This window comes from Charadrius vociferus, unplaced genomic scaffold (genome assembly GCF_000708025.1).
Source record: "Charadrius vociferus isolate BGI_N301 unplaced genomic scaffold, ASM70802v2 scaffold188, whole genome shotgun sequence".
In the NCBI taxonomy this organism is placed as follows: Eukaryota; Metazoa; Chordata; class Aves; order Charadriiformes; family Charadriidae; genus Charadrius; species Charadrius vociferus.
In genome coordinates, this window is record NW_009649706.1 from 712,959 (window position 1) to 730,079 (window position 17,121).

A 17,121-nucleotide genomic window follows, 5' to 3' on the forward strand; every position below is an offset into this window, starting at 1 on the left:
GTCCTCACAGAAAGGCTTATCAAGCATTGGAACAGGCTGCCCAGGAAAGTGGTTGAGTCACCATCCCTCGAGATATTTAAAAGATGTGTAGCTGTACTGCTGATGGTTGTGGTTTAGTGGTAACTTGGCAGTGTTAGGTTAAAGGTTGGATTTGATGACCTTAAAGGTCTCTTTCAACCAAAATGATTCTATGATTCTAACAAGTGTTTGTGTTGAAAATCATGAAGATGAGACAGAGTTATATCTGCATCTTAGTTTGGGTATGCTTATTAATGTTAAATGTTTAAAGGTTTTTTTTTTTTTTTTTTTTTTTTTTTTTTTTTTTTTTCCTAAAGGCTGGGATGGCCTTATCTACTTTTTACTGAAAAAAAACTCAACATATTTTTTTTAACTCACCCACAAGTTTTTGCATTAATTTCAGACAACTCAGCTCCTCCTAGTGAATGTCTGTGTTCTGGCTATGGGAAGTTGGATATTAAGGGATGGGAAAAAAGTCTATGAAGGGCTAGGCACTGTACTAAAAAGTTTCAGATTGATGGGCATTCCAAGAAGAGGGAAGTGAGAGAAGGAATTATTCCCCTTATGGCCACATAAAAAGAATAAATTCTCCTTCAGTATTTCCTCGAAACTGACTGGAAATAACTTCTGGAAGGTGAGTTAAAGGATGCTAGAGAGAAAAGATAATTGAATATAATGAAGGAAGGTAACACTGCCCTAGTTTGAAAGAAAATTTTCTTGTAAGTTAAATTAAGAAATTAAGAGGTAAGAAGAGAAGCTGTTATGAAGATCAGGAAAACTAGGGCATGAAAAGCTTCTAAAGAGGCTCTTCAGCCGATGTTCCATAATATTCGTGCCTTTGTAAAATTGCAAAACTGATCTCCTTTTCTCAATTAAAAAGGATCTGTGTGTTCCTGCCCCTATATTACTTGTGAAAAATTGTTGTTATCACACAGTTTTCTTCCTCTGGTAAATGGGAATGGGAACCTATTTTGTTGTTCTTAAAATTATTTATTTGGTAACTGTTAGAGGGGAGAATAAAATATGAAACCTGTATGGTATCTGATGTAATTTTCTGTGATACCTGTTTATATATGTTAAAAGTTTACATTTGATTAACCCATGATAAAATGAGAAACACTCATTTCTTAAAATAGTTTGATAATGCAGAAATACTGTGAAGGTTTTAACATGTATCATGATATTAATTAAGTTTATTATATTCTTAATCATGGAAGATATTTTGGAAGTGTTTCTGATTTCAGTTTCCTTGTTGTACTGAAACCAGTTTATGACTTCATTTCGTAGGTAAAGTTAAGAACAGTTGAGAGGGCTTCATAAGTATTACTTACTAGCTGTGGGTCTTTCTACATATTTGTCACTGCTCTTGAGAAGATGTGCCATGTAACCTCCTATGACACTCTTAATGCATATTTCTTAAACAATTAAGTAGCTGAGAGCCCCTATTCTCCTGTAAAAACAATTTTATTCTTCCTTTGGGAAAGAGAGAAGGGCCGTGAACATCTAATTTAAATCATAGTTGCCTTTAAAAGGATTGCGTGTGCTCAGTCTAATGCATTGCATCTTTCATTTGTTTAAGCATTTGCAATTCACCATTGAACCAAGGTTCTTCTCCACCTTGACCTCTGTGAATTAAGGGCATACCTGTATCCTGTAATCAAGATACTTGTGTTATGGTAACTGACTTTATGTATTCACATTACTCAGTGTGAAGCAGAAATACAATTTGATTTCTGATCATGAGAAATAATTGAAACAACTCTGTTGCTGAGAAGGATTTGGTTAAGGTGTGCTTTGCTAACTTGCTTGTCTCTGTTTTGTGTTATCGCATGATGTAAACGTACCTAGTCTACTTAGTTCTTGGTATCAACTGTTTGAAATATTATGCCTTTCCTGAAAACGTTTTTCTGGGGAAGGAAGAAGAGAGGAAAGTACTGGTTTTGCCTGGCAGGGCTGCTACTTGGCAGAATTAGTACATTTGAGTTGTTCTGAGACAGGCTTTTGCAAGACGTACCTTTGGGTAGGACCAGTCTTTGCAGAGCTGGTAGCGAGGCAGGAAAATAATAAATACTTGTCAATTAAGTGGCTTTTCTGTGTATGTCTGTTTTATGGAGAAGAAACAAAGGGGAGGGCCTCAGCCTGAGGACAGTCAGTAGATGTGCTGTTTAGCTGCTGGAGACGGAAGAAAATGTTGTATGGGTAGATGTATGACTTGTGTTACTGTAGCTGTCAGGTAGCAGGTTACATGCTATGGTGAATCATGAAACTAAGAATTCAAGATAACTAATAATTTCTCTATTTCAATGAATTTGAAATAAAGTGATCTCTTAGAATTCAGTTTGCATAATCAGAAGCTATCAGAGCATAGTCCATTGTGAAGGTGGTTGTTGAAAGACTATGCTGAACCTTTGCCTACCTCTTCCTTCGCAGATACTGCACACCGAGATACGTAGATTATGAAGATCTGGAGCGTAAATACTGGAAGAACTTGACTTTTGTGGCACCAATTTATGGAGCAGATATCAATGGGAGCATTTATGATGAAGTACGCATAGCTTTTTATGAAGTTTATCTCTTCCAGCCCTCTTTTAAAGGGTACTGTATTTAGAGGATACATTCTTGCTTTGTGACTGAGAATCTGTCTCTCTTTTGAAATCTTTGTGTTACTCACTTTAAAGGCTCCAAGCAAGGTTGAAATTGACTCTACATCTGCAAGAGTTAGACAGTTCTGTCCTTAGACAGTAGGATATTGCTACTCTTCCAGATCATAAGACTCTTCCCTTTCTTCACTTTGAACTCTCCAGAACTTTGAGATTCCTTCCTATTTATTTATTTGTTTATTAATATTTCAGTATGTGTGTTATCTGTGTACCTCTGTGGAAATTTAGTGATATTTTAAGTAACTTTTTAAAATTGAAAGATTAAATCCTTTACTTCTCTCTCTTTCACTGAGGAAAATTGATAGCTGTACTTTATACATGCTTGGAATACCTGCAGTTTCCTGGAAATGTGCTTACAATTATTGTATACCTCTGCATTAAAACAGACGAAATGGAAACTTCCTAAGGAAATGAGTTTTGCTGGTCACTTGCCAAGATCTCCACAGATAGAAAGGGACTCAACACAGATCTCATTATCCAAAGAATTACAGACTATCCATTGATATAAATTACACTATGTAAGTTGCTATAGGAACTGGATTTTGAAAGGATTATTTAAGTAATGAGACTAACAGAAGAAGTGTCAGCATTTCAAAAAAGATTTGAGGATTTAAAAAAAACAGGGCAAACTTTTCTCCAAAAGAATCTACCATGTGTGGAGTTCTTGAGTTATTTCATGTTCTGTGTAACTGCCTTCTCCAGTCATTAAAAAAAAAAAAAGAAAAAGGTGGAATTTCCCTGTGGCAGATGGTTTGAGGCTCTGCTAGTATTTCATATTTCTTCACAGAAGACAAATTACTTGAAGACTCTGTCCAAAGATAAATATGGTCAGCCAAGATGGCTTAAGGCAATTCAATTTTTGCACTAGGTTATGTGATCTTTGAAAGATAGCTATAAATGTCTGATAGTCTATTGTTTAGAGAAAGCAGCAAGTCCAAATTCTATTGTGTGTCCAAATAACTGTATAAAAAGAATTTAGAAAATCATTGAAGATTCTGATTTGGGGTGTTTTGGTGAAGAGACATTCTAGATGACTGTTGCTTTGTGAATACCAAAATGGGGCACAGAAAAGCAGTGTTTCTTTTCAAGAAATAGAAGCTTGCCTTTTTTCTTTTTCTTCTATGATTCTTTTTTTCTTTAATGTTGGCAGATAATGCATTCTGGTGTAGCTTTTTACAAGCGTACACTTTGTTTTGATTGTGTTTGCTTTGGTCTTCAGTATCTTAGGATTACTGTTGCATGAGCAGCGTTTCCAAAGAAATAAGAATGCAGTAATATTCCATTTTGAAGTGCTGACTGGTCAAAGAGAAGATCAAAGATTTCCTTCTCATGGAATTGCGCTCTCATTAGATTGGGAGGTTGAGGCAGGGAGGTCAAAAAAGCAAAGAATGGAGTGAGGAGAGCAGCATTCAGCAATCTTAACTTGGATGTTAGGTGCATAGGAAGAGGAAACAAAGCACTGAAAGTTGCAGGCAGAGGGGAATAAAGGAGTGGGGAAGACAGTAGTAATAGGTAGAATAAAAAAACCTTCATGGCTATGATTAAATGGGTATTACTCAAAGATAAATAACAGAGGAGAAATATTAGTGAAAGGAATAGACACCGAGGAAGGAGTGTGAACAGCCAGAGTAGTTAATGTGACAGCCATATCATGGTGTACAGCCCAGTGTGGTGTAAAGGAAAAGAAGGAAAAAAAACCCAAACCCACCCTGGTACCAAACTGCTGGTGAGAAAGTTATGGATGCCACTGACCAAAATGTTTTCTCGTAGAATATTTTTGCAGAAGTTAATTTTTGGCCAGCAGGTGGTGTACTTGCACAACTAATGTTTTTCATGTCTTACACTTGAAGATCGTGCCAAGAAAAGATTTTTTTTTGACTGTTTGGAATTAGAAGTTGTTTTTACGTCTTAAGTCAGTTAGCTTCAGGATTGTCATTAGTCAGGGGAAGGAGATGAATACAACTATAGATGACAAGTTGGGCAACACACAGCAGAAAGGGGATGGTGGTGGGATTAATTTGTCGTAACAGCCTATTTGCAATAAACAAACCCAAATTCTTGCTTTTTACAAAATGCAAAAACTTTATAGAAAACGGTGTGTTATAGATATTTAATTTAATACAGAAAGGTGAGTATCTGGCAGAATTCCACGTGGAAAACCACCAGAAACTTAGTGAGTGTGATGTATATGTGTACTTGGGCCATCAAAATTACTTAAAAATGGTGCTGTTCTGCAAGTACTTATTCTTTACTTTAAAAGTTTACCAGTTACATTTTCTTTTCCACATGGTGATGTTCAATTTTACATTGAAACATCTGTATTTGAAGCATAATGAAGCTTTAATTTTTACTATTTAGATTATTTAAGAAACAATATTGTTATTTGTGGAATCCAGCACCTTGCTGGCATTGTGTGAGAGCTATCACAGATTGTAGTATTTGCTCTTCTTAGATCAGAGAATGACAGATTCTGAGGGGTTTGGAAAATGGGTGAAAGTTATAAAGCCTGTGTTATATGGAACAGCAAAAAAACCCAACCAACCAACCAGGAACAAAGCTACAAATGCATGCTTTGAAATTTAACAGCTACCATCAATGATTCAAAGTTTACCCTTGTGATGTTTGGATTATTCCAGAGTCTCTGTTGTGTATTTGTAGTGTATTTATGGTTATTCAATGGTTTTGAACATAGATTAAATGTTTATGAATAAGAAAATAACCTATGCAAACAAGTGTTCTGTACACAGCTTTATAGAAAATAAATTTAAGATAGTTGAATGTTTGCTTGAAATATTATTCTGTGCTCTATGCATTTTAATTGCTGTTACATTTAATTACAGTGCTTTATAGGAGAAGGACAATGTAGGTGACTCAAGAAGAAGCATTGCACTAAGGAATAGATTGTAAGGGTACTTATTTATGTTAAGATTATAAACATTATTAGATACCTGTACAAGGTTCTGTCTTTTTGTTGCTGTAAGGTCATCTGGACCTGAGTGAAAATTAATATTCCTGAAAGAGTTTATAATGTCTCAGTAGCTGCAGTTGTTACTGAGTCATGAATGCATTATGAACACCTTAAGAGATATGATTGTTGAGGAAGTTTAATTGAGAAGTGATTATTTTTCATTATGTTATTTCAAGACAGCTGTCGTCCTTGTGTGGTAGTGTTATTTTAAGGCCAGCTTGAGCCAGCTTAGACTATGAAAGACTAACCTGTGAAACAGTTGCAAAAAGTTACTGTACGTGTCAGAAAGGGGAAGGAAGAGAGTTATTTTGTTTCTGATATAACTTTTTTGGCTTTTTACTAACTTACCTGGCAGTTGTATCTGTAAGTAAATTGAAGAGTACGAATAACCTACTTCTTTGTGTAGTCTCTGTTCTGGTGAACTACCATTAGACCTTCCACTTCCATGCGACTCGCAACTTGTTTAAATCAAACCACCAATCACCGAGGCCACCAGTTGATTCCTTGTTGTATGAGATATGTGGAGCTCACATTAACTTTTTCTGTTTCTTCCTTTTTCTTTTTTTTTTTTTTTTTAAATTAACTTGAAAGTGTATTTGTATGGACAGATGGGGAAGACGTATCATACTCCTACATGGACTGATCTAACAACTAGGGGAAAAAAGTCTTCCTGGTTTCAAAAGAACTTCCAAAGAAAAGTGAATGATCTGATGTTTATAATGGGTCATAAAAAACATCTGATTTCAGTGCTGTCAATGGAATCTGCTATTCAGTAGGGAAAAGCCAAGGTTTGGAAGAAGCATATATAAATATTATCTTGACTCACCACTCCTCTTCAGCTCTTGTCTTGAAGATACCACTTCCCTTTTCCTTCTGGAGTTTAGTTCCTCCTGATAAAACAGTTCCTAATGCCTACCTTCTCCCATGTCTAAGCTGTGGGCAGCATATTTGATTAGTAATACAAGAGTGGTTGATTCAGTAGAGTTTCTAGGCCAACAGTTGGTTATTTTTGCTAAATTATAGGTACATCTTTCATGTAATATTAGCTCTTGCAACAAATCTATTCGTTTCCTACTGTATCCCTTGACAAAGCAGCTAACTTGATTTTAAAGCAGCACCTTGACATTATGTACAGAGTTTGGATTTGATTATGGAATAAGTTAGGCATGGCATCTGAATAGTAACTTAACCTAAGGCTGCAGGAGAACATCAGGGCATAAACACTCCAAGAGTCTCTGGAGAGCATCAATGACTACTTCCTGACCAAAGTGGTCTGTGGGACCTTGTACTCATAGACATGGAAGGACTTGTTATGGATGTGAAGGTCGAAGGTAGCCTTGGCTGTAATGACCATGAGATGGTGGGGTTCAGGATTTTAAGAGCAGGTGTCAAGACAGAAAGCAGGACCACAACCTTTCAGGATAGCAGACTTTGTTTTTTTCAGAGGTAGAGTCCTGTGGTATAAGGCCCTGGAGAGAAGAAAGGCCCAAGCAAGCTGGTTGGTATTCACCTCGTCTAAGCTCAAGAGCGGTCCGTCCCAATGAGCAGCAAGTCAAGGAAAAATGCTGGGGACCTGCATGGATGACCAATAAACTTGTCAACAAAACTCAAGCATAAACATGAAATATACAGGAGGTAGAAGCAGGGATATGGGAGGAATATAGAGACGCTGTCCAAGTATGCAGAAATGCAACTGGGAATGTCAAAGCCTACCTGGAATTGAATCTGAGACATGTTGAAGGCAAAAAGAAAGACTTCTAAGTGTACTCCGGGGATCAATACCAGGTCCAGTCCTGTTTAAGATCTTCATTAATGATTTGGATGATGGGGCAGAGTTGGCAGATGATACAAAGCTGGGAGGATCGGCTGATATGCTAGTGGGTCATGCTGACATGCAGAGGGACCTTGAGAGGCTGGAGATACAGGCTAACAGGAACCTCATGAAGTTCGAGAAGGGGAGATGCAAAGTGCTGCACCTGACAAAAAAAAATCTTGGGTGTATGGGGTATCTGCTGTGGGCTGGCAGGCTGGAAAGCTGTTTTCCAGAAAAATCCTTTGGGGATCCTGAGGGACACCAGTTGAGCATGAGCTAGCAATGTGCCAATGCAGCAAAGGTGGCTAATGGTGTCCTGTGCTGCATTAGGAGGAATGCTGCCAGCAGGTCAAAGGAGATGATCCTTCCCTTTTATTCAGCACTGCTGAGGCCACACCTGAAGTCTTGTCCCCAGCTCTGGGCTCTCCATCTGTCCCCGGAGGTACAGAGCTACTGGAGAGAGTTAAGCGAAAGGCCACTAAGATGTTGAAGGGACTGGAGCATCTGTTATATGTGAGAGGGCTGAGAGAGCTGGGATGTTCAGCCTAGGGAAGAGAAGGCTCAGGGGGATTTTATCATTGTATATAAATACCTGCAGGAAAGGTACAAACAGGGTGGACTCAGGCTTTTATCAGCAGTACCCAGTGACAGAACCAGAGGCAATGGGCACAAACTGAAGCACAGGAGGCTCCTCCTGAACATCGGGAAACACTTTTTCACTGTGAGGGTGACTGAGCCCTGGCACAGGTTGCCCAGAGAGATTGTGGATTTCTCCATCCTTGCTGAGATAGTCCTACAGATAGTCAGTTTGCAAAAGACAGCCATAATCTTGTCTGTCATTCTTTACAGTATGTACTGGATGTTGCTGGGTAGCTTAATGAGGGGACATGGACTCATAATTTTTTCTAAGTGTATAACGTTTTGCATGTTTTAGCACATGGTTGTGTGAGACATCCTTTCTCTATAATCTTCTCATAGTTCAGATCAATGTGAGCATTCTTTCACTTACATGTTTGGTTCTAGTGTTCATCTCCAAAGAGAATCTCCTTGCTTCTGTTTTTTTTCTTTTTCCACACCCTTCAAAAGGGTGCTGCAAAGCAATAGTTATATCCGAATAGATACCGAAAAGGAAAAAAAGAGGCCAAATGAGGGAGATTGTTTGTATTTCCTAATCTGTGTGTTTATGGCGCAGAGATTCTGTTCATAGCATTTTTCTGTCTGTATTTTATGCACTTTGAGAAGCCATAAAAATCTGGTAGTTTTTTTTATTATATTCATCGGTGTGAGTGAGTGGGTGTGTGGAGAGAGGAGTGGGTGATCAAGCACAAATTTTTCTTTATATTTCTCCTACTCCTTTTCACTCTGCCTCTTAATTAGTTTTTTTACTCTTTATTATTTGAGCTGTTAGAGTCAGTCATAGGGGCTTTTTAATCCTAGTTGTAGAACAGATGTCTTATTTGCCAGGTTAATATTGAAATGAATCCATGAGATAATCACAGGAAAAATTAAACACTGAAAAAGGATTGTGTGTATTAACATACACATACAGAAATTGTGTTCATAAAAATAGAATACATTGCACTGTTGACTGATGTGTTTAAGTAAAGTGCAAAGGACAGTATCATGTTGCTGTACTTTAAAAAAAGGAAATGAATAAAAAATAATTTCATTTGGACCCTATCTTATTCTTGACTGCCAAGAGATCACTTCTTAAAACCTTGAGCTTCACTTTTTACCAGTGTAAGGAAAACTCCTTTTTCCTTTGTTTCTTTGAGAAAGGAACGGGTCAGCTTCTTCTAAACTGTGCAAGTATTCAGATACTTGAAAGCTGTTTCTCAAATGTCCCATTTTATCTTCACATTGCATTAAGAGCTGGTTCAGGGGCTGTTAAGAGTTGTAAAACCTCTTGATAGTAATTTACAGTAAGTTGGAATCATCTACAAAATTAGTGAGGATCGGAATAAGTCTTCTGTATAAACTGTGATGTACCTTACAATGTTTTTCTGAATAAATACAAATTGAGTCTAATGTGCATAGCAACAACCATAGAGGGTAAGATGTTTCAAGCCTGTATTTCTTTGTCATAGTAGAGAAAGAAAAACATGTAATTTTTCAGCTTTTTTCCAGATCTTGGATTGTGTGGTACACTTGTCAGAGATGATAGCTATTGTTTAAAGAATTTGCCATCAAAAATGTGGATAAATTAGAAAAACTTTCTTTACACATTGCCTTGAAATTATTATAGTATTCTGATATTATTGTGATATTCTAAGCAGAATAAATATTAGATATTACATAATATTGAGTAGATTATAGTGTCTAACTGGGTTTTGTATTTGTAAGAAACTACCAGCTACACCTCATGGTCAGTAATGTGTGTACTGCTGTTCTAATAATGGTTATTAAATATAGCATAACCTGCTAACATATACTTTAATTTTGAGAAGTAGTATTATGTATTGACCTGTTAAACTGCTCTTTTACAGCTCCTGTGATCTTTCTAGTGTGCATTGCAATTGTAAATCTTAAAACCAGTTATATAACTATTGGAAAAGTGGAAAAGTTAGAATTGATATTTTACTTAAAAATTCATGTAAGCATTTTACTTAATATTTTGTAATATATATCTGTGAGGGAAACTAAGCTTTAATAATAATTTGTAATAATTAATTGTAACAGTCTAGGCATAAATATAAAACTTTTTTTTTTAAGTTCAAGGAATGTAGGAAGAGTTAAAATGAATCTGTGATTTTAGTGTTTCAACCAATTTCAGTGAATGTTTCCTTTTAAGCTAAGACTACTTCTCCAAAATAGTCTTTAGGAAATGGAACTAGCTCATACATCTTGAGTGAAGAGGTTGTAGATTGTGTATTTTGTATGTTTGGTATTTTGAAACAAGCTTTTCCTCCTACGGTTGTTCTCCTTGGGAGGATTTGTTCTGGGGACAAACAACTAGCAATTTGCTTGGTGACTAGTTGTGACTTAACAGAGTGTGAAAAGGTGCAATGTTGTTAAAAAAAAAATTAAATTATTCTCTTAACTATCACTTAATTCTTAGTAACAGAAGAGTAAGATTTCAGGATGTTATGGTTGCTAAAAGATTACATGGATTAAAGAAGGCGAATCGACAAATGAATTGGTAAAAAGCCCACAGGGTACTGATAAGTAGAAGGATAACAACTCTGTCTAGAGAAAACTTCAATCTGAAAATTGCTGCAGGCTGGAAGGTTATTCTGGGGGAGTACTGCTTTGCTTACACTGTTTCTCGTCTGCTTTTGGCCACTGTCCAAAAGAATATAGTGCCTAGATTAACAGTTGATTTTTATCTGGTATATTTGTTGTTGTCTTCTAACCCTGTGTCTCTATGCCTACATGGTTGAATCATTGCTCTTATTTTGCTGTATTAATTTTCTCTGAATTGACTGTGTGCAATTGTTAACAAAGATAAATTTCATGTGATTAAAAAAAATAAATCTGTAAATTAATTTAAGGAATAATCAGTTAAAGATATTTATTCAAACAAATTTTCTATTTTATAGATCTACTACCTTGCTGGTGATTATGATTTTTAGATTTGAAAGGTGCAAATTTTATCAGCATCTACTATTTGTGTTCATATTGGTGTTTTTTTTCTTTGATAATGGTCATTATATTAATTTTCTTTTAATTTCAAGTTCCTTTATGTCACACAAATGTATCAAAGACAAAGCTTCCATTTTAAAAAAAAGGACATAAATTGCTTGCTGGAATGAACTAATTCTGTAAAAGTCCTTTACTCCTTTGTATAAGTCCCAGATAACTTAAAGGTAGTTTTTCTTACTAAACGAAATAGCCATAGCAGACAGTCAAAAGTGCTTGTTCAATGAGAAGTTTGAACTTCATACAGAATTTACCATCTTGTTTATCAATTTTAGTTGCTGCATATGTAACATGTTTGACATAAAATCTCAAAAACCAAGGAAGTGAAAACTGAGAATATTAAATGTTCCTTACTTCTTGCTTTAACTTGTGTTCTTACTTCACCACCTGCTCAACTATTGAGTGTCACCATTTTTCTTAGTCTTAATCAGCTGCATCAGGACTTCTGTCTTCCATCAATTCATTCCTCAAATTTAAGTGAGATTACCAGAACTGTGTATAGTTCAGTGATAGGGGTGTGGTTAAGAGCATGTTTGGAGGCTTTCTTCCCAATAAAGAAACTTGCCTGAATTGGGTTTGTAATAGTTTTGATTCTTTTTTTTTTTTTTTTTCCCTGACTGCTTGAACACCAGCTAATGTCTTCCCTGGAGGTGATAATAATTGCTGTTATAATGAAGTCTAATCTCTTTCTCTTCAGTTTTGTAGCTTTCATCTTGGTTATATTGACTCTTATATGCTGTATTACCTGAAATTAGAATTGCACTTTGTGGATGAATCTGAAATACAACAAAAACTACATACATGGCTTTCTGAATGGCTTTTAATATACAAATTTTATAGGCAATAATATAAGGAAACAGCTGAAATCCCATGAAATCAATAGATTTCTTCTGTGGTATATTTCTTGTGCAGTATATCATTATGGTTAGAAATACCTCTGAAGTGATAGAATGGTTTTAGTTTGTATACTTTTCAGAGAAATTATAACTTTATGAATGTAAATTAAATTTTTAAATAATTTTTCATACTATTTAGTATTACTTTGTGAGTAATTAAAAAGCGTAGATAGGCCCAGTGAAACTTAGCAGCTTCCAGCTACCAACTCATCAAAGATTTTTGTCTGCAGCTATTATTTCTATTGTGTATGGTGTTTCAATCCATGTTAGATCTGATGTATTAAGTGTTAAGCAGATATGAACTTCCTTATGTTCCATGTGCTGACCATCTCAGACTTAGAGCTCGATCTAAATCTTACTAAGGTCAAGATAATTTTTCTTTGGGTAACTTCAACTGTATTCTAAAGTGCTTACGATTTTGTATTAATCTACAGTCTTTTGAAGGGCTAGATCAGGTGTGTATCTTTTGACTGAAACTATTATATAAAATGGCATTACTTTATAAATGTATTAATACATTTATTATGTATCTCTTTCAGGGTATTGAGGAATGGAATATTGCCCATCTTAATACAATATTGGATGTTGTAGGAGAAGACTGTGGAATTTCTATTGAGGGTGTAAATACACCATATCTATATTTTGGCATGTGGAAAACAACATTTGCATGGCACACTGAAGACATGGATCTCTACAGTATTAATTATCTCCATTTTGGGGAGCCAAAGTCATGGCAAGTTTAAATTTTTATGAAAGATGATTTCATTTATCTGTTTGTTTCAGCTGGCTAAACCAAGCAGATGGGGTACAATTGCTTCACAGTAGTAAGCTTTACTGAAAAGCTAAGATAGTAGTTTCGTTTGGGGTTTTTTTGAGCTGAGAATGCTGTGAAATATGTGAGATTTGCAATGTAAAGAACACCGCAGTAATGCATTCTTTTATTTTAAAGGAAAAACTATTAAGTACATAAGGCTTATTTGAGTTCAACAGAAAAGGATTGTAATAATTCAATATGAGAAGTTTAATGAGTTGAGAACCCCAAGACTATTTGAAGGAACTTCTGTAAGGCGTCTTTGAAATAATTTTCTTCGGTTCAGTTGTCCTTTGGGACTGCCTAATGTGTTTTGTATTAAACATGCATTTAATTGCTTTTTTGAATCAGAGTCATATTCTCTACTGTTGACTCAGTAGGCCCAGTAGGAGATAAGATTCAGTGTTAAAGGTACTTCTTAAATAGGATCTGCTTCTGTCCTTTCTCATAATCTTACATTTTTGACTGAACAACCTTAATAGAGAGACAAGCAGGTTTAATGTTACACGTTTAGATTATGGTATACTTGTATCTTAAAGTAGATGAGAAAAATGTTTTCCCTTTGATCCTAAAACCTTATTGTTTTTCAAAATACCTGTGAAGAGAACATAAAATCATTAGAAAAATATATAAAAGATAAGCTATGCTTAGTTTGGTTCTGGCAGTTTCTAGTTATCCAAATTTAGATTGAAAATTTTGTAGCTGGTAGTTCTGTGAAACATTAATGGTTATTTTTATTCGCATACAAAAGACAAGGACTGAAGCAACATTATGTATTTAAACTGAGAAGGTGGTAAATTGGTCAGCTGCTGGTTCTTAGGTCATTGCTTTATGTCTACCTGCTTTTCTTGAATAGTGGATCTCTCGTGTTTAGACAGCGAAGGTAAACACCACCTATTGCAGTAATGCAAGTCTATGTTTTGAATTGATTATATATATTTTTTTTTAATTGCTGCTTTGATAGAATTATACGTACTAAGAAATTCTTCTCAGCCATAAGAATGATGTCTTCGTTAAAAATGGGTGTAAAGGTAGGTAATTCCAAAATGATGTCAGATGATAGGACAAATTTAACTAAAACAATGATTGCATAAAAATTATTTTAGATTCTTAGGAGTTTTAAAAGTGCTATTTAAAGAAAACCTTGCTGGTAAAATTCCAAGTAGAAGAGGCATTTACTTAAACCCTGAAGTCTTTATACACAACGGATAGAAGCTAAGAAAAATTTTCAAGTATTTTGAAGAAGGTATGAGTTGATAATATGATAAATGCTTTTCTAGTTTACAGATACTTGTTTACACTTCCAAATGAGTAAAATCATTAAACACTGAGCTCTTCATCTTTTGAAGAAATAGTACACTCGTGCTTTTACTGGAGGAATGCTGCAATAATTTATGCTAATGCTGTTCCTATATCACTAAAATTTATCTTGTGTTAATGTGATATTAGTGTAACATTTTCTTCAAAAATAGTGGAGGATGAGTTGAATCTTAGGATACAGATAGTAAAGATCTTGTCTGCTCTTAAAAAATTTAAACTGAGTTGACAAGTACTTCCTTAGTGAAACCAAATACATTGGCACATACAGTAGTAATACATGTTTTTTAATTTTACTCGATATGCATGTAGTTCTTCAAGACAGCCATATTTGGCTTATGGAGAGCTGGAAAATACTTTATTAAGAAGCAGGATAGGCAGTGTGTTTTCTCTGAATTGTGAGAAGACAACCAGTTCCACCGGAGAATCTCGATGAGAACTTGTAGGCAGCAGTTAAATCTTACTGCTGTGGCCAGTCTTTATGGAATTTGAAGCTTTCTGCAGTATTCAGGCATAGATTAACTTTTGTTTCATTCATGATAATCCTTAGACAGCCAAAATTAGGTGTATTAGGAGAGTGAGGCTGGACCTGGCAGTTTATTTAGGTTGTAAGAGTAGGGTGAAATGGATCAATGGTGAAAGTCCAAATACAGCAGGTGATTTAGATTCAGGAATTCTCTTTTCAGGAGTTCAGTGGATACAGGATAGCAAGAAGTCTGATCTCCAGATTGTCTAAAATTTTTGTTATGGGCAACTTTACTGTTACGTCTTGATTGCAATGGCTAGAACCTGATTTTATGGATTTGTCAGTGTAGAATACGTACCAATAGCTGCTCATCTTCCTTTATGAAGTGGAAAAATGACGGTAGATAGTTACATTGTGGGGGTCGTGGAAATCTTTAAAACATGATTTCATGTGAAGTTTTTCAGATTTGGAATCCCAGTAGCAGAGGAAATAGTAATGGGGTTAAAAAAGACTCAGCTATGTCCTGATAGGGTCTTCTGGGGTAGCATTAATAGAATTTTCAGTGTGATCAGCAGCTGACAAAGACTGGTCAAAATCTGGCCAGGTGATGCAGAGTTCAGCATGAGCGGAGAGTCTTGCTACTTTTGCACAAGCTAGGCATACCATTGACAGAACTGATATGTTTCCTAGTTATGTTCTATGTCTAGGAAAAATAGAGATACAGAAAATGATGGTGAAATGCAGACTTTTAGTGTGAAAAGTGGGAGTAATGTATAAAATTTCCATGAGAGGTGGGCAGGCAGTTGTGCTTAAATTAGAAGAAGAGAATATTAGCCATACTTCTTGCTGAAAATTATCAGAAAAGTTAGAAATAACAATATTAGTAGTCACAGAGATTACTCTAATCAGACTAGGGATTCTCATTAAAAGGTAGCTATAATCAAGCAGTAGAGTGATTTGCAGGAATCTGAAAGGATTATTGTTGTGCTTGAAACTGAGCAATCATTTGGTAGTTAGAATGTTCTCCGTAAAGTGAGAGAACTTTGCTGAGTAAGACATGGGAATTAAAAGACAATTAGGTTATTTTTCTTTTTTAATACCACCATCCCCCCCTACCCCCCCTCGTGGAAGATGATTTTGTTCCTTGAAATATTTGGGTTCGGTTGGGACACAGTAGATGGTAACAGACCTTGAAATTCCCTATCTCAAAACGGCAAATGTATTAGCTTCCTAAATTAAGTTTATGAGATTTCAATTTGTTTATATTTAAAAAAATTATTTATCATATTTATATTTAATTAGCTTTACTATCTATTTAGGTGGTTAATATTTATTAATGTTGCTTATAGGAAGTGACATGGGATTCTGGAATTAGATAGACAGCGTTATTTTGATACAATGTAGAGGTTGCAAATTGCCTGTTATCAGCTGTGAAATCAATGAATTAGGTTCATTGTGAAAGAATTACTGTTGTAAATTTAGTTGTAACAACATCTTATGGGTTTGCAGCTTTGTAATTTTTAAAATACTAATTAGCAGGAAAAATCATCAGCTATTGTTCCCTTGTCGATATATAACATGGGCTTCGGAGAAGTAGTTTGGTTAAGTATTTAGCATCACACTGAACTAGCTTGCAGCAGATGGTGTTATCCATTATCTGTGCGTGTACCTAGCTGAGGAAGAACGGAACTCAGTGTTTCACATTCTGTTTCTTGTCACTGAGGTGAGAATAATTGGGTGAATAGAAGAGGCTGCTTGTCCGATGACCATCTTGCTTGGCTGGGCATAGTAAAACAATGATCCTTTGTTTTTGATGTGTTTTTGTGTTCCTACTTTGAATAATATTGTTGTAAAAGCTGTCCCACTTGTAAAACATACCACTTAAATGATCACCTGACAAGGATCACCAGTTTTTCTTCCTTCTGTAGTCATGATACTGTGCATGTATTAAAATTAAGTGGATTCAAATTCAGTTTTGAATTTACCTACTGCCTACACTTACGAAATTCTACTGTACTGAATAACCAATTAACCTGTTGCACAAAAAGCAATACAAGTTCCTTTATTTGGAAGGAATTTGGAATCCAATTCCTTTATTTGGAAGGTGCAATTTGTAAAGTGCCGCATTGAAGAGCAGGGTCTGTGAAGTTACCAGAAAGGCAGGAAAGACAATACTGACTACTTCAATGTTTTTAAATGTATGGAATTTTCTGTGTTAGCCTTTACATTCGTTTTATTGATGATGTTAATAGAAGATGAACTTCTATTCTGCAAGATCTTTGACTAAGAGATAGAATTAATTTAATTTTTGATATTAAGATATTCTTAAGAAAACTCCACACAAGAAACCAAACCCATATACTTACATTCTTTGTTTAGAATATCGATAGATGTCAGGACTGGGAATAGTTTTCTTTTGGCTCCTTTATTACTAACTGTGGATAATGTGAATGCATGTTGTAACAATCTTGTATATTTCAGTGCTTCTGATGTATTTCTATATAGATTTTCTTTTCCCTGCATTGATGCCCAT

General features: G+C 35.4%; 1 protein-coding gene across 1 annotated transcript in view; it reads left to right on the forward strand.

The window, feature by feature from the left end:
- The window catches only part of KDM4C (lysine (K)-specific demethylase 4C), a 273,932-nt gene that overhangs the window by 15,112 nt on the left and 241,699 nt on the right, over nt 1-17,121 (forward strand). Inside the window, exons 3-4 of the mRNA XM_009890665.1 lie at nt 2,449-2,563; nt 12,534-12,727. Of these exons, the coding sequence (XP_009888967.1) occupies nt 2,449-2,563; nt 12,534-12,727 (309 nt within the window). The remainder of the gene's footprint in view (nt 1-2,448; nt 2,564-12,533; nt 12,728-17,121) is intronic.